Source organism: Camelus ferus, chromosome 9 (genome assembly GCF_009834535.1).
Source record: "Camelus ferus isolate YT-003-E chromosome 9, BCGSAC_Cfer_1.0, whole genome shotgun sequence".
Lineage (NCBI taxonomy): Eukaryota > Metazoa > Chordata > Mammalia > Artiodactyla > Camelidae > Camelus > Camelus ferus.
Genome location: NC_045704.1, coordinates 57355222 through 57378796, shown reverse-complemented (window position 1 = coordinate 57378796; position 23575 = coordinate 57355222). Strand labels below are relative to the sequence as shown.

General features: G+C 38.2%; 1 protein-coding gene across 11 annotated transcripts in view; it reads left to right on the top strand.

The window, feature by feature from the left end:
• PDE4DIP (phosphodiesterase 4D interacting protein) overlaps window positions 1–23575 on the top strand; it is a 195017-nt gene that overhangs the window by 82296 nt on the left and 89146 nt on the right. For 10 of the 11 annotated variants that reach the window (XM_032486907.1, XM_032486897.1, XM_032486908.1 and 7 more), the window contains 4 exons: window positions 13461–13537; window positions 16112–16235; window positions 16437–16585; window positions 20197–20314. In XM_032486907.1, the coding sequence (XP_032342798.1) occupies window positions 13461–13537; window positions 16112–16235; window positions 16437–16585; window positions 20197–20314 (468 nt within the window). The remainder of the gene's footprint in view (window positions 1–13460; window positions 13538–16111; window positions 16236–16436; window positions 16586–20196; window positions 20315–23575) is intronic. The other variant, XM_032486898.1, reaches the window with a different exon arrangement.

Sequence of the window (23575 nt, the reverse complement as noted above, 5' to 3'; positions counted from 1 at the left end):
GAGAAATCTGGAAAAGAAATTCACCGTGTACAAAAAATATTTGTGAACTACACTTTCCCTAGAAGGAATGTGGTTCTAAAAAGAAAATATTTAAAACTAAAACTCATCTACTAAGAGTTACTTTTCACCTTGGGTTAATAATCAGAAATTAGCAGGGAGAGTATAACTCAGTGGTAGAGTGCATGCCTAGCACGCACAAGGTTGTGGGTTCAATCTCCAGTACTTAAATAAATAAGCCTAATTACCTCCCCAACCCCAAAAATTTTTTTAAAAAATCAGGAATTCTAAGAGGATCTGCTCGCAAGATTTTGAAATGCTTATTAAACTATTTCTTTTTGAATTCCTTTAGTTTACAGAATTGATTTTGAGTGAGATCTGGCCATATTTATTTTTGTCCCAAATAAAAACTCTTCTGTGAAGGCCTGCTTCTCTTGGCTTATTTCCTGTCTTACAAAGGAGAAGTACTCATTTCCTTCACTCACTGACCCTAATTCACCTCTTATCGCACTGAAAAGCACTTTGGTTCCGGCACGCTTTAACCTCCAATACATAGTTCCCTCGCTGATGTTATCAGCGAGTGTGTGCTGGAATGCTGTCAGGCTGCTGCTTTTCTGTTTTGTTTTTTTTTTCTTGAGTGTCTGCTCTTACCCTAGCCACACACTATGAGAGATGTAAAATAAAACATAAGCCCTGTCCTCAGAATGCTTGAAGATTCGTTGAAACACACACACACACACACACACACACACACACACACACACGCACGCACGCACACACACACACACTTGAAGTTAAATACAAAACAAAATGTAAGTTAGCAACTCAGGACAGATGATAAACTGTTTAGTCCATAAACATATACTGAGGGCAAAGTACTTTTCCAGATATTAAAACCTAGAAGGTGAACCAGACATTTTAAATAACTAATCAAAGCAGAGTGAAGTGAGTGCTGTACTTCAGACAGACGTCAAATGACCGAGCCCTGGTTTACTCGGGATGGTCCTGATTTTGCCTGCTGTCGTGGTTTCATGATAGCACCCTTTTCACTTTCAGAAGAGTCCCAGTATGGATGCTAAATTACAGTCATCTTAGTTATAAACAAATTCAGTGAGAGTGAAGAGAAAGAAATTTTTAAATTCTGACGAGGGGCAAGTTTTCCTGGAGCGGGGATGTTTGAACTGAACCAGTCCCTTTTATTCCATGCGCATGTTGTGATGGTACTTCTGCCTGTATTCATCTGTTCTGGGTGGTAGGTTGGTTGGTTCACTCATTCAGTGCATTTACTACATACAGTTGCAAAACGCCGTGGGGGCCTCCGGTTAGTCACAGCTACTGGATATTTGAATTCAGCACGGCGCTGGGTACTTTACCTAGCTTATTTCACTTACCCCTCACTACAACCCTCAAGGTAAATTTTCTAACCCCATTTTATAGATGAGGAAATTAGGTTCTTAGAGATTAGGTAACTTACACAAAATAGGTCACCCAGCTAGTAAGTGGCAGAAAGGGATGTCTACCTTTCTAGGTCTGCCTGTCCTGAAACCCACGTCCCAGCATCACAAAGCTGAAAGGCATAAGCTGACAACCAGCACCTCCAGATAGTTCGACCACACTGTCATTTGCCTCTGTCCCAAGGGAATCTGTCATTGAAGAGGGTAAAAAGACAGAAATACATGGCATCAAACGTGTGTCAGTATTGAAGTACAAAAAGAATGATATTATGAAAATTCAGAGGCATAAGAAATGACTTTTAGTGGGAGAGATAAAGTGAAGCTTCACAAGGGACTTGGCCTTTAGTGATGAAAGCAAAGGAGAACAGTGACACAGCACCTGGAAAACCTAGGACGCGTGTGGGAAATCCCAGTTAGGCTGGTGGCATGTGACAGGAGATAGAGCTGGATGGGTGGGCTGAGGTCAAATTTGAATAGGCTCCATTCTCAAGCTGAGTTGTGTAAAATTCAGTGGCTGTGCTGTTAAAAACCGTTAGAAGCTTTTTGAGTAAAGGGAGTAAAATAATCAGAGATTTCTTTGGGAATGATTTACATGGTGGAGAGACAGGGGTTGGGGAGACCAGTTCTGAGACTGTTTACTCTGATCCCAGTGAGAAGGAAGAAGTGAGTCTCACCTTGGGTGGTAACCATCAAGGATGAAGAGGAAGGGCAGGATTGGAAAGAGATTCTGCAATATCCCGTGCTAATCTCTGTTAGAGATGGTTGAAGACAGTGTATTGTTTTGCTCTCTAGTTCAGATACAATAATGATGTTCCTTATGTGCTAGACATTGTTCTAATTGCATGTGTGATGTTCAATACATAACAAATACTTGACATCATTTAATTATAACTACCATGACTTCCTAGCACTTTTTGAAACATTTTTAATAACAACTGAAATAAAATTCACATAGCAATGTAATTCACTCAAAGTATGCAGGTCAATGTACACATCAGTGTTTCTAGAATAGCCACAGAGTTGTGAAAATAGCACAGCAATCAATTTTTTAATCACTCCAAAACGATACCCCCAGCCCATTAACCATCACTCCCCAATTCCCCTACCTCCCACCACTCAGCCCTAGTCAACCACCAGTCTACTTTATTTCTCTGTGGATTTACCTATTCTGGACATTTCATATAAGTGGAATCAACCAGTGTGTGGTTCTTTGTGTCTGACTTCTTTCACTTGGCATAATGTTTTCAAGGTTCACCCATGTTGTATCATTCCTTTTTATGGCTAAATGACATTCTATTTTATGGATATACCCCATTTTGTTTATCCATTTATCAATCAATGCATGAAATTTTGAAAGTTATTCTAAAATTTTGCTGGATCAAATATTTATGCTTAAAGTAAGCGAGCTACTGAATGGCATTTGTACATTTGGATTGTATGGCAACTTCTATCTTAATACCATACTTCCTCATCTATAGTGACCTTCTCTACCCTTGTGTATCTTTCTCACACATTCAACCTTCCCTGGTTAGGCTGTATCTGAACTTCCTCATCAGGGATCACCTTTGGCATTTTAAATCCATATCTTGAAGTTTTGTTCTTCTCAACTGGACTGCAAGCATACTAAGTATAAGAAAGACATGTTAGACATCTTCCTTCTTCCCCACAAGACCCTTATAATCCCTTTCCACATTATGAGTGTTGTTAAGTGTGGAGAAGAGGGGCCAAGAGTCAGAGCAGACCCTTTAACACTCCCTGGCTGGGACCACACTTTTTCATTTTAAACTTCTCCCTCCCTCATTCCTAGAAGTGTCTTGTGGACTATTTGTGGGGGACAGTGTGCAAACTTTTGATGTAGTTAATATAGTGGGTAATAATGCTTCAAAATCTAGTGTTGAAAGGATTGATACATTTTGCATTAAGATCTTTTCAAATTGGTCAGGTGAAACCATTTTTCTTTTGATTTTTTTAAAAAAATGGCGTTTTTTAGGATTCACTGTGTCATGGCTTCTACTGCAGCAAAATTTTGAAAATCTGTGTTTTTAAAAGGGATAGCCACATTGTGGATTATGTGAGCAGTGGATCAATTTATAGAGTTAAAACTGAAGACTTGAGAAAAACTTTTTTCTGTTTCTTTAATTTTGTGTCTATATGAGTTGATGAATGTTTACTGAACTTATTGTGGTAACTATTTCATGATGTATGTGAGTCAAATCATGCTGTACACTTTGAAGTTATACAATGCTGTGTGTCAATTATATCTCAAAAAAACTGGAAGCAGGGAAAAAGGTATGACATGCCAAATAAAAGGATAGAATCTTTGAAAAAAAAAAATTGGATCCTTGGAAAGCAATCAGGTAATTGGTTACTGGTTTCTTTTAACCCAATTCAATACTGAACTTTGCAGTAAATGCCAGCGTGGAAATCAGTTCAGCAGTTTAACAGAGATCAGTATTAAGACTCTGGTCAATGATGTTTCCTGAAACAAAACAAGCTGCCAACACAGAGAAAATGCGATTAAACACAGTTAACCTGTAACCCATTGTTTGCCCAGTCCTCTAGTTCTAGGTACTAACATTATAATGAAAGTTATTGTATTTCTTATAATTTAATTTCAGCATCATCATTGAAACTTTTCCTTGAGTTAGGTGGGTGAATCCTCCTATGGGGACATGTAGAAAAAGATGCTCTCTCCTCCCCAGCCACCCTTTCCTTTTCTTTTTTAATAGTTTTTTTTAGGGAGGGGTTGGGGGTAGGTAATTAGGTTTATTTATTTATTTATTTTAATGGAGATAACTGGGGATTGAACCCAGGACCTCATGTGTGCATGCTAGGCACATACACCCTCCCCCTCCAACCGCTTTCCTTGAGTACACACATTTCCTTAGATATCTTGACAAATAGCTGACAAGATTTGGTGATGAGATAAGCAAATGCAGTTAATTTCAGATCCCCTTTAACTATAGTTAGAAAACAGCTTGTATATGAATATTTACTCATGGAGAATGGAGCAATGTGATTATGCACCGATTTTCTGCAGAAATAGGTTACAAAGGGTTAGAATTTCATGCTGTAAATTGGAATGTACTTGCACTTCCATGTGGTAGATTTTGTAATAGCCATGAAAAATTACCTTGGTCTACCAGAATATAATTGATCATAAGATTCAGAATCTAATCTTGTGGGATGAAACTACTTTAGCAGTTCTGTGTAAACCTTATGGTCTATTTGATAGAATAGGCATAATGCTGGAGCCTAGAGAAGTAATTATATTTTTTCTTTTTTCTCTTTTTTTCTTTTCTTTCCCTCCTTTTCATTTCTCTTTTCTACTTCTCTCAGAGGGATGAAGCTAATGTGAAGAATGTTCAGCCTGGGTGTCTATTTGCATGCAGGTGCCCAGGACAGCCCACCTTTAGTGTAATAATTTTCTTTCCTTTCTATGACATGTTATTAGTTTAATATGTGATTATGGCTGAGAACTTCAACTATCCAGTCAGAGAGGGTAAATTATTGTTTTTATAAGTAATAATAGTGAACAGTTTTTGAATGCTTACTGCATGCTAGGCACTGTGCAACACGATTTTGTGCATTATTTCATTTAGTCTTTTAACATCCTTATAAGAGAGGTACCATTATGATTCCCCCCTCATAGATGAGGTTGAGGCTTATAGGGAGGGCTGGTGAAGTGCCAAGCCCTCTTCTCACCTTCAGGGCCTGTGCTCTTGACCACTATACTTACTGTCTGCACAATATTCTTTCAAGTATCAAAGAAATGTAGCATGCTTCCTTATTTTATAATTTACCACATTCTACTAAATCAGGCAAAACCTGGCAGTGTTTCCTGAGCAGGTCTCTTGCTGAAATGCCAGAGCAAAAGTGAATGCTAGATTCAGTTATTGCTTTTATTTCAGAAGAACCCTTCTGGGTTTTAATTTCCTTATCTTTAAAATGAGGGACCTGGCTGGGGAGGGTGTAGTTCAGTGGCAGAGCGCATGCTTAGCATGCACGAGGTCCTGGGTTTAATCCCCAGTACCTCCATTAAATAAATAATAAATTAATAAATACAGAAATAAACCTAATTACCACCCCCCCAAAAAAAAAACAAAAAATAAATTAAATTAAATTAAATTAAATTAAATATAAAATAAAATAAAACGAGGGACCTGGAGCAGATAAATGCTAAGGTCTTCAAATCCATGAATCTTTCACCAAATTAATCCAAATATTGACTTCATTTTCTTATCTGGGATTTAGAGCTGATAAAGCCCACATAGTTTACATCCTCCATTTTTTCTTGCTTTAGATTTAAAGATCTTTCCTGGTGGGGCTGAGGTCTCTGGCACTGGTCAACCTGAGAACAAAGTGGGAAGTGAACAAAGGTTGTCAAACAGCTGTGGGCAGAGCAGCATTCGAGGTGTTGTAGGTGTATTTTGTACATTATCTCGTTTAATCTGCACAGAGTCCCCTGTGGAAGAGGCATTATTGTCTTTGTTACAAAAGAAAGCAATCACATTATACCTGTGAGCCAACTGAGGCTCGCATGATGAAGTCCATAACATCGTATTCATAAAATTCTTCCTGCTTAATACTATGAAACGGACTTCATCAGGGAAGGGACTGACTCATCCCTGTACACTCAACTCTAGGCTTGAATAAAGTAAATCCCTGAATTAAAATTTATAGACTCCTCCCTTGGTTCCCCCGCAGACCTGGTCCTCTTTTTCTGCTCCTTGTTTTACTTCCTAGGTTGCATAACCTCCTACGTGCTTGAAATCTCAGCATTGTTCTTGCTTTTCCCTCTGGTCTAATCTGAATCTATCACAAACCAGGAAGCCCTATGGATTCTACTTCTGAAATGTCTTTTGAGTTTTTCTCCCTGTACCTTTTTGGCCTCAGATCTTTCCCATTCCTGTTCTGGTCGGTCAGCCTCTTGACTCCTCCATCTTCTTCACATCCACCTTCAATTGCTTCCTCAACACGCACCTGATCATGGCAATATTTTGTCTAAAACTCCCTGAGGAGTTCCTGTTCTCTACTGCTTACCAGTCAGTCTTTTTCACATGACTTTCATAACTAGTTGTGAGCTATTTTCTATACTGATATCTCACTCCTTGTAACACACGGCCACTTAACCTTCACCGGACACTTCATGCACAACATCTCACCAAATTTTTGTTCATATTTTACTTCACTTGAGATGTTTTCATTTCCTTTTTTTGTTTGTCAAAATCTTGCTTTTTGCTGCTTTACCTCAATAAAAATTAATTGTGCCCTTCATAGATTTACCCATCAGAATCCCCTCTCATCTTAAGCAAACCCAATTTTTGAAAATCCAGTTTTATGATAAAGGCAGCCTATTGTTTTAAAAAAAATTCTCACAACATAATTAAAAAATAATTAAATCCCCCTGTCTGGGGTAGGGTATAGCTCAGTAGTAGAGTGCATGCTTACCATGCTTGAGGTCCTGGATTCAATCCTCAGTACCTCCAATTAAAAAATAAATAGGTGAAAATAAGTAAATAAATATAAATACCTACCCCCTGAAAATAATTTTTTAAATAAAAAAAATGAAGTAACTTAAAAAAAATCCCCAGGCATATTTAAAATACAGTTCTGTATTAGCAATTTGGTTTTCAGGAACAGACCTATATCAGTCAGAAGAAGTTATTATTTTTTCTTTTTTTGAATTCTCTTTTTATTGAAGTATAGTCAGTTTGTAATGTTGTGTCAACTTCTGGTGTACAGCATAGAGTTTCAGTCATACATATACATGCATATGTTTGTTTCCATATTCTTTTTCATCATAGGTTACTACAAGATATTGGATATAGTTCCTGTGCTATACAGTATGAACTTGTTGTTTACCTACTTTATATGTAGTAGTTAGTATCTGCAAATTTCAAACTCCCAGTTTATCCCTTTCCACCCCTTTTCCCCTCTGGTAACCTTAAGTTTATTCTGTCTGTGAGTCTGTTTCTGTTTTATAAATAAGTTCATTTGTCTTTTTTTTTTTTTTTTTTTTTTTTTTTAGATTTTACATGTAAGTGATATCATAGAGTATTTTTTTTTTCTCTTTCTGGCTTCCTTCACTTAGAATGACAATCTCCAGGTCCAACCATGTTGCTGCAAATAGCATTGTTTTATTTTTTATGGCTGAGTAGTATTCCATTGTATATATATACCAGTCATCTGTCAATGGACATTTAGGTTGTTTCTACATCTTGGCTGTTGTAAATCGTGCTGCTGTGAACACTAGGGTGCATGTGTTTTTCTGAATTACATTTTTCTTTGGATATATGCTAAGGAATGGGATTGCTGGATCATATGGTAAGTTTACTTTTAGTTTTTTAGGGAACCTCCATACTGTCCTCCATAGTGGCTGCACCAATTTATATTCCCACCAACAGTGTAGGAGGGTTCCTTTTTCTCTACACCCTCTCCAGCATTCATTATTTGTAGACTTCTTAATGATGGCCATTCTGACTGGTGTAAGGTGATATCTCATTGTAGTTTGAATTTGCATTTCTCTAACAATTAGTGATGTTGAGCATCTTTTCATGTGCCTGTTAGCCATCTGGATGTCTTCTTTAGAGAGATGTCTATTTAGATCTTCTGCCCATTTTTTGATTTGGATTGCTTGTTTTTTTGATATTAAGCTGTATGAGCTGTTTGTGTATAATTTGTAAGTTACTCCCTTGTCGATCACACCTTTTACAAGTATTTTCTCCCATTCTGTAGGCTGTCTTTTTGTTTTGTTGCTGGTATCCTTAGCTGTTCAAAAGCTTTTAAGTTTAATTAGATTCCATTGGTGTATTTTTGCTTTTATTTCCATTACTCCAGGAGCCAGTTTGAAAAGAATATTGCTGTGATTTATGTCAAAGAGTGTTCTGCCTATGTTTTCCTCTAGGAGTTTTATATTATCTGATCTTACATTGAGGTCTTTAATCCATTTTGAGTTTAATATTGTATATGGTGTTAGAGAATGTTCTAATTTCATTCTTTTACAGATGGCTGTTTAGTTTTCCCAGCACCACTTATTGAAGAGACTGTTTTTTCTCCATTGTATATTCTTGCTTCCTTTATTGTAGATTAGTTGACCACAAGTGCGTGGGTTTATTCCTGTTCCATTGATCTGTGTGTCTGTTTTTGTGCCAGTATCACACTGCTTTGATTATTGTAGCTTTGTAGTATAGGCTGGAGTCAGGGAGCATGATTCCCCGAGCTCCATTCTTCTTTCTCAAGATTCTTTTGGCTCTTCGGGGTCTTTCATGTTTCCATACAAATTTTAACATTTTTCTTCAGTTTTATGAAAAATGTCATTGGTAATTTGATAGGGATTGCACTGAATCTGTATATTGCCTTGGGTAGTATGACCATTTTAACAATATTGATTATTCTAATCCAAGAACACTGTATATCTTTCCATCAATTTGTGTTGTCTTCAATTTCTTTCACCAGTGTCATAGTTTTCATAGTACAGGTCTTTTGCCTCCTTAGATATGTTTATTCCTAGGTATTTTATTCTTTTTGATGCAATGATAAATGGGAATGTTTCCTTAATTTCTTTTTCTGCTATTTCATTGTTAGTGTATAGAATGCAACTGATTTCTGTATATTAATTTTGTATCTGGCAACTTTACCAAATTCACTGAGGAGCTCTAGTAGTTTTCTGGTTGCTTCTTTAGGATTTTCTATGTATAGTATCATATCTTCAGCAAACAGTGACAGTTTTACTTCTTTTCCAATTTGGATTCCCTTTATTTCTTTTTCTTGTCTGATGGCTGTAGCTAGGACTTCCAAAACTATGTTGAATAAAAGTGGCAAGAGTGGGCATCCTTGTCTTGTTCCTGATCATAGAAGAAATGCTTTCAGCTTTTCACCATTTAAGTTATGATGTTAGCTGTGAGTTTGTCATATATGGCCTTTATTATGTTGAGGTATGTTCCCTTTATGCCCACTTTCTGGAGCATTTTTATCATAAATGGATGTTGAATTTTATCAAAACCTTTTTCTGCATCCATTGAGATGATCACATGATTTTTATTCTTCAGTTTGTTAATGTGGTATCTATATCACATTGATTGTTTTGTGGATATTGAAAAATCCTTGCATCCCTGGGGTAAATCCCACTTGATCATGGTGTATGATGATCTTTTTAATGTACTGTTGGAGTTGATTTGCTAGTATTTGTTGAGGATTTTTGCATCTATATTTATAAGTGATATTGGCCTGTAATTTTCTTTTATGTGATATCTTTGTCTGGTTTTGTATCAGGGTGATATGTCCTCATAGAATAAGTTTGGAAGTGTTCCTTCCTCTGTAATTTTTTGGAATAGTTTCAGACGGATAGATGTTAACTCTTCTCTGAATGTTTGGTAGAATTTACCTGTGAAGTGATCTGGCCCTGGACTTTTGTTGGGAGTTTTTAAATTACTGACTTCATTTCAGTACTGGTAATTGATCTATTCATATTTTCTATTTCTTCCTGGTTCAGTCATGGCAAAGTGTACCTTTCTAAGAAATTGTCCATTTCTTCTAGGTTGTCCTTTTTGCTGGTATATAGTTGCTCATAGTAGACTCTTATGATTCCTTGTATTTCAGTGGTATCAGTTATAACTTCTTTTTCATTTCTGATTTTATTAATTTGGGCCCTCTTCCCTTTTTTCTTGGTGAGTCTGACCGAAGGTTTATCAATGTTATCTTCTCATAGATCCATCTTTTAGTTTCATTGATCTTTTCCATTTTATTTTATTTATTTTTTCGTCTCTATTTCATTCATTTCTGTTCTAATCTTTAGATTTCTTTCCATCTACTAACTTTGGGTTTCGTTTGTTCTTCTTTCTCCAGTTGCTTTAGGTGTTAGGTTAGGTTTCTTATTTGAGATTTTTCTTGTTTCCTGAGGTAAGCTTGTGTTGCTATAAACTTCCCTCTGAGAACTGCTTTTGCTGTGTCCCAGAGGTTTTGGGTCGTCATGTTTTTGTTTTCATTTGTCTCTAAGTATTTTTTGATTTCCTCATTGATTTCTTCAGTGATCCACTGGTTGCTTCGTAGCATATTGTTTAGCCTTCACGTGTTTACAGTTTTTGCAGTTTTTTTCTGTAGTTGATTTCTTTTTTTTAAAATTTTTTATTGAGTGATAGTCATTTTACAATGTTGTGTCAAATTCTAGTGTAGAGCACAATTTTTCAGTTATACATGAACATACATATTCATTGTCATATCTTTTTTTTTCTATGAGCTACCACAAGATCTTGTATATATTTCCCTGTGCTATACAGTATAATCTTGTTAATCTATTCTGCATTTTAAAATCCCAGTCTGTCCCTTCCCACCCTCCCCACCCCCTCTGTAGTTGATTTCTAATCTCATAGCATTGTGGTCAGATAAGATGCTTGATATGGTTTCAGTTTTCTTAAATTTGCTGAGGCATGCTTTGTGGGCCAGCATGTGATCTGTTGTGGACAATGTTCTGTGTGCACTTAAGAAGAATGTGTATTCTGCTGCTTTCAGATGAAATGCTCTATGGGTATCAATTAAGGCCATCTGGTCTGATTCGTCATTTAAGGTCTGTGTTTCCTAATTGATTTTCTGTCTGGATGATCTGTCCATTGATGTAAGTGGGGTGTTAAGTTCCCCCACTGTTATTGTGTTATTGTAAATTTCTCCTTTTATGTCAATAGTTGCTTTATGTATTGAAGTACTTCTATGCTGGGTGCATATATATTTACAATTGTTACATCTTCTTGGAATGATCCCTTGAGCATTATGTAGTGTCCTTCTTTGTCTCACAGTCTTTATTTTAGAATCTATTTTGTCTGGTAGTAAGTATTGCTACTCCAGCTTTCTTTTGGTTTCTATTTGCATGGGATATCTTTTTCGTCCCCTTACTTTCAGCCTGTATGTCTCTAGATCTGAAGTGGGGTCTCTTGTAGACAGTATATGTATGGGTCTTGTTTTTGTATCCATTCAGCTAGTCTGTGCCTTTTGGTTGGAGTATTAAATCTTTTTGCATATAAGGTAATTATCAATATTTATGTTCTTATTGCCATTTAGTTAATTGTTTTGGATTTGTTTTCGTAGGCTTTTTTCCCCTTGTTTTTGTTCTCTTCTCTTGTGTTTTGATGACTATAGAGTTACATTTGGATTCCTCTTTCTTTTTTGTGTGTATATCTATCATAGATTTTTGGTTTGTGGTTACATGAGGTTTTGGTACAGAAGACTATATATACATAATTGTTTTAAGTTGCTGATATCTTAATTTCAAATGCATTTTAGATACCCTGTATTCGTACCCTCCTCCCCTCATGATTACTTTTCTTGTTTCTAGTTGTGGACCTTTTTTTTTTTTTTCTGACCTAGAGAAGTTCCTTTAACATTTGTTGTAAAACTGGTTTCGTGGTGCTGAATTCTTTTGACTTTTGCTTATCTGTGAAGCTTTTTATTTCTCCATCAAATCTGAATGAGAGCCTTGCTGGGTAGAGTATTCATGGTTGTAGGTTTTTCACCTTTATCACCGTAAATATATGGTGCCACTCCCTTCTGATCTGTAGAGTTCTGAAAAATCAGCTGATAATCTTGTGGGAGTTCCCTTGTATATTATTTGTTGCTTTTCTCTTGCTGATTTTAATATTTTTTCCATATCTTTAATTTTTGTCAATTTGATACTGTGTGCCTCAGTGTGTTCCTCTTTGGGTTAATCCTGTGTGGGACTCTCTGTGCTTCTTGAACTTAGGTGACTGTTTCCTTTCCCAAGTTAGGGAAGTTTTTAACTATTATCTCTTCAAATATTTTCTCAGGTCCTTTCTCTCTTCTCTTTTCTGGGACTCCTATAATGCGAATATTAGTGTGCTTCATATTATCCCCAAGGTCTCTTAAACTCTCCTCATTTCTTTCCATTCTTTTCTCTGTTTTTTGTTCTGTGGTAGTGATTTCCACCACTCTGTCTTCTAGCTTACTGATCCATTTTTCTGCCTCATTTAGTCTATTCTTGGTTCCTTCTAGTGTGTTATTCATTTCAGTAATTGTATTCTTCAGCTCTATTTGGGTGTTCTTTATATTTTCCAACTTGTTGCTAAAAACTTTGCTATGTACATGTACTCTCCTCTTGAGTTCTCTGATCATCTTCACAGTCATTAATCTAAACTCTCAGGTAGATTGCCTATCTCCTCATCACTTATTTCCTTTTCTGAGATTTTTTATCTTCTGCCTTTGCTTGGAACATATTTCTCTACCATCTCATTTTGTCTAAATTTCTATTTGTATTTTTATGTAGGTTAGTTATGTTTCTTGACCTTGGAGAAGTGGCCCTTTGTAAGAGACATCCTATGTGTCCCAGCAGTGTGCTCTCCCCTTGTCATTCAAGGGCCAGGGTCCATTTAGCCCCAGGCTAGAGACTGGCCTGCTTTTGACTCTTCCACTGGCTGTAGGATTGTTGTTTTCTTACTTCTGGTATCTGCCCCTGGTGGGTGAGGCTGGACTAGAGGCTTGTGTGGGTTTCCTGGCAGGAGGAGTCAGTGCTGCCCACTACTGGGTGAAGCTTGATCCTGGACCTCTGGTGGGTAGAGCCTTGTCTAGATGCATGTCTAGAGGTGGCTGTGGGCTCAGGAAGTCTGCTGATGGGTTGTGATTTTGTTATAATCTTGAGAGGAAGTGAGCTCGTGGTCCTACTACTCCACCATCTTGACCAGAAGTTTGAAATTATTTTTATATGCACTTTGTCCTCTGCTGCTTTGGAGAGTGAACAGGCTTGGGCAGTGTTCATCATCCAGGGGCAGTGATGAACCAGGTGGGAGAACAGATAAGTAGCTCTGGGAAGTTTTGATGCTGTACAGTTTATTCATCTTTGACTGGGTTACTGATCTGTTTGAGTCCTCATTTATGTCAAGGTCTATGAAGAGGGCTAAGATGAGATGAGAGTCTGTGGAGTAATGCAAGACTCAAGTAGGAACTTGGTTTCAGGATAGAGGGTCTATAGCAGTTAATGATGATTAATTCCTGTGTGCTTTGCAGAACATCGAGCTGAAGGTTGAAGTAGAGAGCCTGAAACGAGAACTCCAGGACAAGAAACAGCATCTGGACAAAACATGGTGAGTGGCGGTTTGAACTAATTGAGCTCTTGGTCCTTTCCAGAGTCTGGCTCATTAACTGAGAGCAGAAGGTTTGGAACCAAATTCCTTAACCTTGTCTCTGGTATTTGAATATTGCATCCAATTCAGGAACTGAAACAATGTGCTTTCTTTCCCTTGGTCTCTCTGCCTGTTACTAAGTCTGAGAGACCTGGACATAGATTGGTAAATTCATCAGACCCAAGCTTATAAACTTCCTCAATAATCTACTGATGACATCAAGGGCTGACATAGAGTTTGGGGGAAATGGGCACTCTTGTATACTGCTTGTGAGAGTGTGAATTGTGCTAACATTTTTGGAATGTAGCGCTACCTATCAAAGTAAAAAAATAAGCATTTCCTTTGATCAGATAATCCCTAGAAGGATTCTAGTCCTCACAAATAAAAGTATGGATATAAAAGGATAAATGTATAATGATATTTGCATCATTATTTGTAATGGCAAAAAAAAATTGGAGCAACTATTTATCAGTAGGGCAGTGGTTAAAGACATTTTGATATTAACACTGTGGAACATTATGCAGTCATTAAAAAGAATGAGTTAACTCTATATTATTATCCTGATGGAATGTCCCTGATAGACTGAGTAAGAGGAAAAAGTATTGGTTGATGCTTATAGTATAAACCCCTTTGGGTAAAGACAAACAGTCTATGTGTACATGTATTTGCTTGAATATAGAAAAAAAACTGCAGGGTTACATACAAAACTCTTAAACATTGCTTGTATCAGGGGAATGAGATTGGAGTTTGTGCTGAGGGGCAGGCCTATTTTTTTTTCTTCCTTTACTTCTGTATTGTTAGGATGGTTACTTTTATAATTTATAGTTTTTATAATTCAGAAATTCTTAGTTTTAAATGACAAGTGTTGAAATTGTTATTAAAAATAATTTTCAGATTATATCATAAACTCAGTACACATTCAGTCTGACCTGGCATTCCTTCTATCTCTGCAGTATTTCTTGATACTTAGAATGATAGTCCAGCAATATCAGAATACTCAGACTAGACTCAACTATATACAACATGCTGGTATTATTAAATACTTACTAAGGCATAGGTGAGCTAACATATTTTAGGAAAACTTACAATAACAATTGAGTTATAAATCTTGAGATTTGTGTAGTGCTTTATTAAAAAATTTATGTCATTTCAACTTAATTAGGTGGCATTAGCCTATTTTTGGAAATGAGAAAACTAGGGTACAGAGTGCTAAAGTGTTCTCAAATGAGTGGCAGAGCCCACATCTTCTGGAATCAAGTTCAAGGCGCTTCTGACTTCACAACAGCTGTAGCCTATTAAATCAGGCATTCCTGGCTGAGTTACTCAGAAAATATGTAACTTCCAATCTCAAGATATTGTAGTTAGCTGTTGTCTGTTGCATTTATCAAGGAAATAGGGAGTCAAAGTAAAAGTTGATGATTCCTGAGGTCTGCGTATTTAGGGGTCTTAGGTTATTCCCTTGACTTGTGTCACTTGTACAGCCAAGTCCCTGCTACCCCCAAGCGGCCTGTATAATTACATGGGAGCTTCAGATAAATACAGTGTCTGGGACAATGCTGAGTAGTGTCCACTGTGGACCAAGGAATCCTTGGTCCACATAACCTTTAGGGAAGCTCCATTTGGTCATCATGGACACAACCTTCTGAGCCAAATATTAAAGTACTACTGGGCTTGGATAGAGCAGCTTTGATTTATCACGAGTCCACGAAGGTTCAGTATTGTTCTCTGCCCTGAGAACAAAAAGATGGTCCATGGTTCTCAACAAATGGCTTAAAACAGGAATAAAACCAAACCGGAATTAAGATCACTCGGCACCTGATACTCTCCCCAAATTTGTAATCCTCAGACATCCAAGGGCAGCTGTTGTGAGCTATAAATAAGCTGGTGATACCTTACCCGCTTCAAGCTAGTGCCAGGACACTCATTCCTAAGGACCTCAGAGAAGGAAAGCTGGGCCAGAACCCGGTCCATAGATTAAATGTCTGCTTTCTGCATGGGGCCATGGGAAAACTGGATAGAACTCTGGGTTGGTAGCCCAGGTTCAGGACAGTCTGTGGGTCACTGGCTGTAAAGGAGGAGAACATTTCTGTCCAAATGGATATTCCTTTTCAGCAACCTAAATGGAAAGAACACTCTAAATTCAAACAGCAAGAAAGGCAAGGGACTAGCAAAGCCCTCTGGGAGAGCAGTCTAAGTGGAAGAGCCCAGGGACAGGGGATGGTGACCATGGATGCTGAGTTCTAAACCGTTTGATGACCCTCTGCCTTCCAAATGAAAGGTTCTCCTCTTGAAACCATAGCAATAACAAAGCCTCTAGGGAGTCAAGTATATTCTGATTGACAAGCAATAAAAAGATTAGAGTTCCTGAAAGATTACCTGAAAAGTTGCAAAGAGCATTTCTATAAATAATTGCAGAGGGAAAAAATGCTTCATGTTCCTTCTTGTCAGTGTGACTGAATTCCTGAGACAACTTTAATGGGTCCACTCACTGACTTACATGACTGGCTCTGACTGGCTCATGCTCTGTGGTTTTAGCGCTGATGTGGAAAATCTCAACAGCCATAATGAAGCTGAGCTCCGGCGCCAGTTTGAGGAGAGACAGAAGGAGACAGAGCATGTTTACGAGCTCCTGGAAAATAAGATCCAGCTTCTGCAGGAGGTGAGTAGGCGTTCTGGAGGTCCAAGGCCAGGGGGTCCTCTTTTGCCTCTTTCCCTACTGCTCTGCCTCCTGGCAGGCACTTTTTCCCTCCCCCTTTTCCTCCCCAAACTCATCAAGTGGGTTTTCGGGCTCTTTGTCTAGGTGGGGACTTTGCAGCCCTTCAGTTTTTATTCTTTCTGAATTTTTTTTTCCTTTTTGCAGGAATCCAGGCTAGCAAAAAATGAAGCTGCACGGATGGCGGCTCTGGTGGAAGCAGAGAAACTGAAGGGAGTTACCAAGGACAGGGGAGAGGAACCTGGACACCAGGTCAAGTCTGACCAGTACACCGAGGCCCTGGCCCAGAGGGACAAGTAGGTGCCTTTTGTGTTCTGTCTGCGGCTGTGTTTTGCCTTCTCTCAAGGCTGAGAGTCTAGCAGCTGCGTTGCTCCCTTTAAGGGCTTATGGTGGACTGTCAGCACTTCCAAGACTTTATGGCGCCTACAAAGAGTTTCTTTTTAGGGTTGAGTCTTTAATGGTATCCATTAACAGAACTAACTTATTGGCAACCAGGAGACTTAAGTAGGTATAAGTAGAACATGGCAGTGTCAACGAAAAGTCAAACAACAATCGAGCTAAGAAAAAAGAAAAGAGAATTTTATTCGAGCCAAATTGAGGATTAAAACCCGGGAAACAGATTCTCAGCAGCTCTGAGAACTGCTCCATTTATCTGGAGTTAGAGATGCAGTTTTATACATTTTTAAGAATTTATGTATCATACTGAAAGGTTAGCTTTGTACACACAGTTCATCAAAGTTTTGTTTTGTTTTTTTTTTTAGTCAGCTGTGCATCTACAGAACAAACCTTTGGTCAATGTGATCCCTTGTATGAGATGAAAAGGAAGTATTAATCATAGAATTTTTCTCAAAGGTTGATTTCATCCCTGTGCTTTGAGGAGGCCTAGTTAATATATAAAGCAGAAGCACACTGCACACTGGGAAAGGCCGATCACAAAAGGGGCACATCATTTGTTTTTTCTTTCTGTCTAGTTCGACTATCCTGCCATAGAAAATTTATGATTTTTTCCTCATCAGTGGCAAACAAAAGACATGGATTCACTTATTCCCATTTATTGAGCATCTGGTATATGCCAGATATTGGGCTGAGCACTGAGTTGACTGAGATAAAAGACCCTTTTCCTCTCAGCATGGAACATGTTCCACAATTTTAATAAGTTCTCTGATAGAAGTAACACGGGATGCCCGGGTGGCATTTAGGATTGTCATCTATTCCAGACTAAAAGAGCGAGGTGGAAGTTTCCTGGAAGGGCTGAAATCTGAGGTGAGTTTTGAAGAATGAATAGGAGTTAGAAGAAACAGTGTAGGAAGTGGATGAGGAGGGGAAGTATTCTCTGCAGGAAGAGAAAGTGTGATGGGAAGACACAGGGAAGGGATGTTTCAAGACCAGCAATTAGCTCTACACAACCAGAGCAGAGGGTCCAGGGAAAGCCAGTGAGACGGTAAGCTGTACTGGGAACAGGGGGTCTGACTGTGCTGGCTTTGTAAGTAATAAGGGTAAGTGGTAAGTAAGTGGGCAGTGGTTGAGGCCACCTCTGTGTCTCAGTTATTACAGCAACTTCCTAACTTCTGTTTACCTCCAGTCCTACCCTCTCCATTCCATCCCAGTCTAACAATTCAGAGCATTTTTGAAGAGGAAAATTCAACAGTGTCAAAGTGACAGTTTAGCCTCTTTGATGCATGATACTATGGTGGCATAAGAAGCCTCAAGTGGTTTTTAGCTGAATAGGTAGAAAACAGTGACCAAGGTGATCTTTCTGAGACACAGATCTGATCATGCTATTGCAGAGCCATTTAAAAATTTTTCCAACAGCTGTCGGAAATAAGAACACATTTGTTCTTCTTAGCGTGGCCATCAAAGCCCATTATGACCTGACCCCTGATTTCTCCCAGGCTCACCCCCTACCATGACCCCTTCACCCTTTACTGATGCCAGACTCAATATAATAGTGATGACTCAGCTTTGTTGAGCTTTTCCTGTACAGTTCAGCTGAGTACTTTACATTCTTGTTTAATTCTCCCATATAGTTTAATTCTCTCATCAAATGAACAATCTTATGAGATAAGGATTATTACATTTTATAAATGAAGAAACTGGCATTTAGAGTGTTATGTGACATGGCTTCAGACATTGCTGGAATCCAGACCCTGAAGTCACGGTGCTTCCAGGAGCATATAATATGTCAGTTCTCTAGAATTTTGCTCATGTTCTTCCTTCCGTGGGAAACATCTGTATTTTCCCCTCCTAGTGGACTTCTCAGCATTCTTCAAAACCCTCTAAGGCATCTGTCATTACTTCTGCAAAGGCTTTTATGACAGCAAAATTAAGTCTTTATGTTGTTGCTTTGTTTTATATGCACATCCATTATTGTATAGTTCTCAGCATGGTGTTGTATCTCCCCTACTAGGTTCCCTGAGACTCTTGTCTCATCTCTGTATTCTGATAAACACTTGTTAAACCAAAAAAAAAAAAAAAAAAAAAGAAAAGGAAGGGAAGGAAGGAAAGAAAACATATGCACATCAGACAAACTAAGGGTGTTCATATCAGATGGCCTTGAATAGCTTTGTAAAATAGGAGAATAGATCATCTGTGGAGACTAAGGATCAAAGGGCTGAAGGGATGAGTGAGGTTTGAGGCTTGAGAGAAGCAGAGATGTGACAGCACAGATACCGTAGGGAAGTTAATATAGAGTCCACATTCATCATAATTACTATTATCATTACGGCTTGAATCTGTATAATGTTTTTAAGTTTTTAAAGTTCTTTCTCATCCCTAAATCTTAGCTGATCCTCATACCTTAAATGAATGTATAATTTGCCTGTGAGACTCCTACTTGACTTTCTGGGACCCCTCACGTTTCTGCCAAACTGTTTTCTTCCCGAGGCGCTATCCCTGTCTTACACACTTATACAGGAATAACAGGCACACTTGGAAACATTTCGTCTAGTACCAGCACATCGTCCAAGGACAGGTATCTCTAGTACTCGAAGACTTACATACAGAGAAACAGCAGGGTATGCCTGGCACACAGTAGGTGATGAATAACTGTTGATTTGAACCATGCTTTATGTACTTCCGCACAGCACGCACAGTCTTGGACAACTTAATTCCAGTCTAAATTTCCAGCCTCTTCTCCAGCCATTGTCTCTTCCCACCAGCCTTTCCCCTTTTTGCCTTCCAGTGACACTTCCCTATGTATCTTATATCTTCATGTCTTCCTTCCTTTTGTTTAAGCTTCTCCTTCTGAGCCTGGAAAATAACCCAGTCTTCAAAATCTCCTCTCCTGATCTTCCCCCAGACTTTTCCCAAGTCAAATCAATCACTTCTTCTTTATCTTTCTTCCTACAGCTCCATGACCACATGGTGTACTCTATGGTATATACCTCTGCTGTGGTAGCACTTACTGAATTCTGTTACTATTATTTGTTTATATAGCCGTGCTTCCCCACTCCCAACTCTTGGCACACAAACCGAAAGAATTTTAAGTTTCTACAGAACAAAGATTGCATGTTTTCCATCTTTATATTCCCAGTATTTGGTATGTGCACTGAATTACATATACATAATGGTTATCTAATAATTGTTTTTTGAATGGAGTAACAGTAACATCTAAAAAAAATAAAAACCACCCACAACCTCTGACCCTTGTTTGAAGAGTTTTATGCCTATGGTCTATAGATCCATGGAATGGCTTTAGGAGGTCAATGTAAGTAAAAAATCATTTGTGTATCTATCTGGGGACTGGGGTAGAGAATACATGGCTTACTGAAGAAAACTACCCAAGAGTTTGATGACTCAGAAAGGTAGAAACTTACTGAACTGGACTATGCTATCTTTGGAGTGGGCTGAGAAGTAAAGGTAATATTAGTGTCATGATAATTGTTGTCCTTACTTTTTTCTGCTCCAGAAGAATCGAAGAACTGAGTCAGAGCCTGGCTGCCCAGGAGAAGCTTGTGGAACAGCTATCGCAGGAGAAACAGCACCTGCTAGAACTGTTGGAGGAGCCAGCCACCATGGATGTGCAGGTGAGGTCTGGGCTGTCCTTCAGGAGGCACTTGCCTCTTGCTTTCATGAGCTCTTCTTTTAAAAAATATATACATCTACGTGTATTCACTTTCTATTGCTGTGGAAAAAATTACTATGAACTTAGTGGTTCAAAGCAACATACACTTACTACCCCATAGTTTCTATGGGTCAATAGTCCAGGCATGGCTTAGCTGGGTTTCCGCTCAGGGTCTCCTGGGTCTGAAATCAAGATGTCAGCTGGGCTGCTTTCTTGGCTGGAGAGCTCACTTAGGGAAGGATCCACTTCTAAGCTCCCTCTGGCTATTGGAAGAATATTTCCGTGTGACGTTAGAAGTTACGGCAGCTTGCTGCTGCTGCTGCTTTTCTTAATGGTGGTACTGAGGATTGAACCCAGGTCCTCACGCATGCTAAGCTTTACCACTGAGCTATACCCTCCCCACTGCAGCTTGCTTCTTCACAGCTAGCAGTGGTGAGAGATGGTCCCTTGCTTCTCTCACTTCTAGATACTCTTTTAAGAGGTTCAGCTGAACAAGTCAAGCCCATCAGTATACTACCCCTTTTGGTTAACTTAAAGTCAGCTGGGTAGGGACCTTAATTACGTCTGCAACACCTCTTCACTTTTGCCGTATAACATAACATGACTATGCAGTGATAGCCTATCACCTTTGTCATATTCTGTTGGTTAGAAGCAAGTTACAGCTCGTGCCACACTCAGGGAGTGGGGATTATACAGTGGTGTGGATACCGGGACGTGGAGATTTCGGTGGCCATCTTAGAATTCTGCCTGCCACACTGAGTGGTGTATAATTATAGAGAATGTATGATGCGGTTTTAATGTGGAAGAGAGAACCATTGCTGTTGTGAAAATAATTGCATTAATCTGTATTGCTGTTCTTGGAGGTTGCCTCAGAAGAAACTCCTTTTCTTCATTCAACTTTTGTGTGTTTGTTTGTTTGCACCTAGTTGCTTCTACTTCTTCATAGCCATTTTATGGAGCTAGATAATTTTTATCTACAATTTTAAAGGTTACTTTCCATTTACAGTTATTATAAAATATTGGCTGTATTCCCTGTGTTGTACAATTCATCCTTGAGCCTGTCTTATACCAAATAATTTGTAATTCCCACTCCCTCATCCCTATATTGCCCCTTCTTCCCCCTCTCCACTCGTAACCACAAGTGTGTTCTCTATATCTGTGAGTCTGCTTCATTTTTGTTATATTCAATAGTTTGTTGTGTTTTTTAGATTCCACATATAAGTGATATTAGTATAAGTGATGAGAGTATTTGTCTTTCTCTGTCTGACTTATTCTACTTAGCATAACACTATCCAAGTCCATCCATGTTTCTGCAAATGGCAAAATTTTATTTTTTATGGGTGAGTAGTATTCCATTGTGTATGTATACAGCACATCTTCTTTATCCATGCATCTGATGAACATGTAGGGTGCTTCCATACCTTGGCAATTGTAAATAGTGCTGCTATGAACATTGCAGTGCACATGTCTTTTCGAATTAGAGTTTTCTCTGGATATATGCCCAGGAGTGGGATTGCTGGATCATAAACTATATTTTTAGTTTTTTGAGAACCCTCCATACTGTTTAGCATGGTGGCTGAACCATTTTACATTCCCACCAACTGTGTAGGAGGGTTCACTTTTCTCCACATCCTTGCCAACATTTGTTATTTGTGGTCTTTTTGATGATAGCCATTCTCACAGGTGTGAGATGAGATCTCATTATGGTTTTGATTTGCATTTCCCTGATGATTAGCAGTGTCATGCATCCTTTCATGTGCTGTTGGTTATCTGCATTTCCTCTTTGGAAAAATGTCTATTGAGTTCTTCTGGCCATTTTTTAATTGGGTTGTTTTTTTTTTCTTTTTTGATGTTGAGTTGTATGAGCTGTTTATATATGTTGGATATTAACTGATTATTGGTCATATCATTTGCAAATATCTTCTCCCAGTCAGTAGGTTGTCTTTGTTTTGTCGATGGTTTCTTTTGGTGTGCAAAAGTTTTTAAGTTTAATTAGGTCCCATTTGTTTATTTTTGCTTTTATGTCCTTTATTTTAGGAGACAGAAAAAAAATATTGCTTCGATTTATGTCGAGGAGTGTTCTGCCCATGTTTTCCTCTAGGAGTTTTATAGTCTCTGGTCTTACATTTATGTCTTTAATCTATTTTGAATTTATTTTTGTATATGGTGTTAGAGAATGTTCTGATTTCATTCTTACATGTAGCTGTCAACTTTTACTAAAAAGATTCTTTCTGAACAAACCCTAGAATCTATCTGTGCCCAAGCAACATAAACAATTACCAGGTATTTTTACAAATCTTAGATCAATGACAAAGCAAAACGTGTGCAGTTTAATTTATTGGTCACATACATGAAGCTTGGAGTCAGGATAAAAAGAGCAGTGATAAGATTGGTTTAAAGCAGTGTTTCCCCACCTTTCCCATGTCATGGCTAAAATAGCAAATGATAGTATTTATAAGGTGTAGCAGTAAATGGATGGAGCTTCTCACTTGAAAGCGGCCAGCTGGGTGCCTGGGCTGCAGTGAGGGCAGGAGAAATCACTGTCTTGGCTTCACTGTAAACCTCTTGGACTGTGGATCCACTTTGGTTGGAAAGTTCTGGTTTACAAACTCAGGAAATGATGCGTATGCATGTAATTTGATAGATATGAGTAAAAATTAAAGTTCATAGGATTTTTGCAAGATAAATATTAAAATATATGGAAGATTCAAGTAACATTTTTAAATTAGAAATAACTTGGCTGGGAATTAGGAGAATTGGATTTTTATCCTGATTCTTTCTGTATTAACTGTATGACTATGGATACATCGCTTCTCAGCCTCCACATGTATAAAATGGGAAAATTAGCCCAAATAATCTCCGAAGTTTCCTATAATTCTGACATTCTACTTTAATGAGTCTGGCATCATTGGGGAAAGCGTACAGTCCGCAAAGCAAGCACTTTGAAAGAAAAATACTCATGTAAGTTCTGAAATAAAATTGTTCTCCTTGCCCTAGTTTTATATTTAGAGACACATACAGATATATTTATGTACATATAATTGTTTTTGTCAGTATCTTTGGTAAGCACCAAATTGGGTTATAGTAGTTCAATATACGCAATGCTAATTGCATTAGGATTGGTTTCGTATCAGTTTTAAAACAGACTTGAAGAACAGAAAAATTATAATTTGAAAGAGACTAAATTATTTATAATCTATTCTAAAGGAATACCTAGAACAAG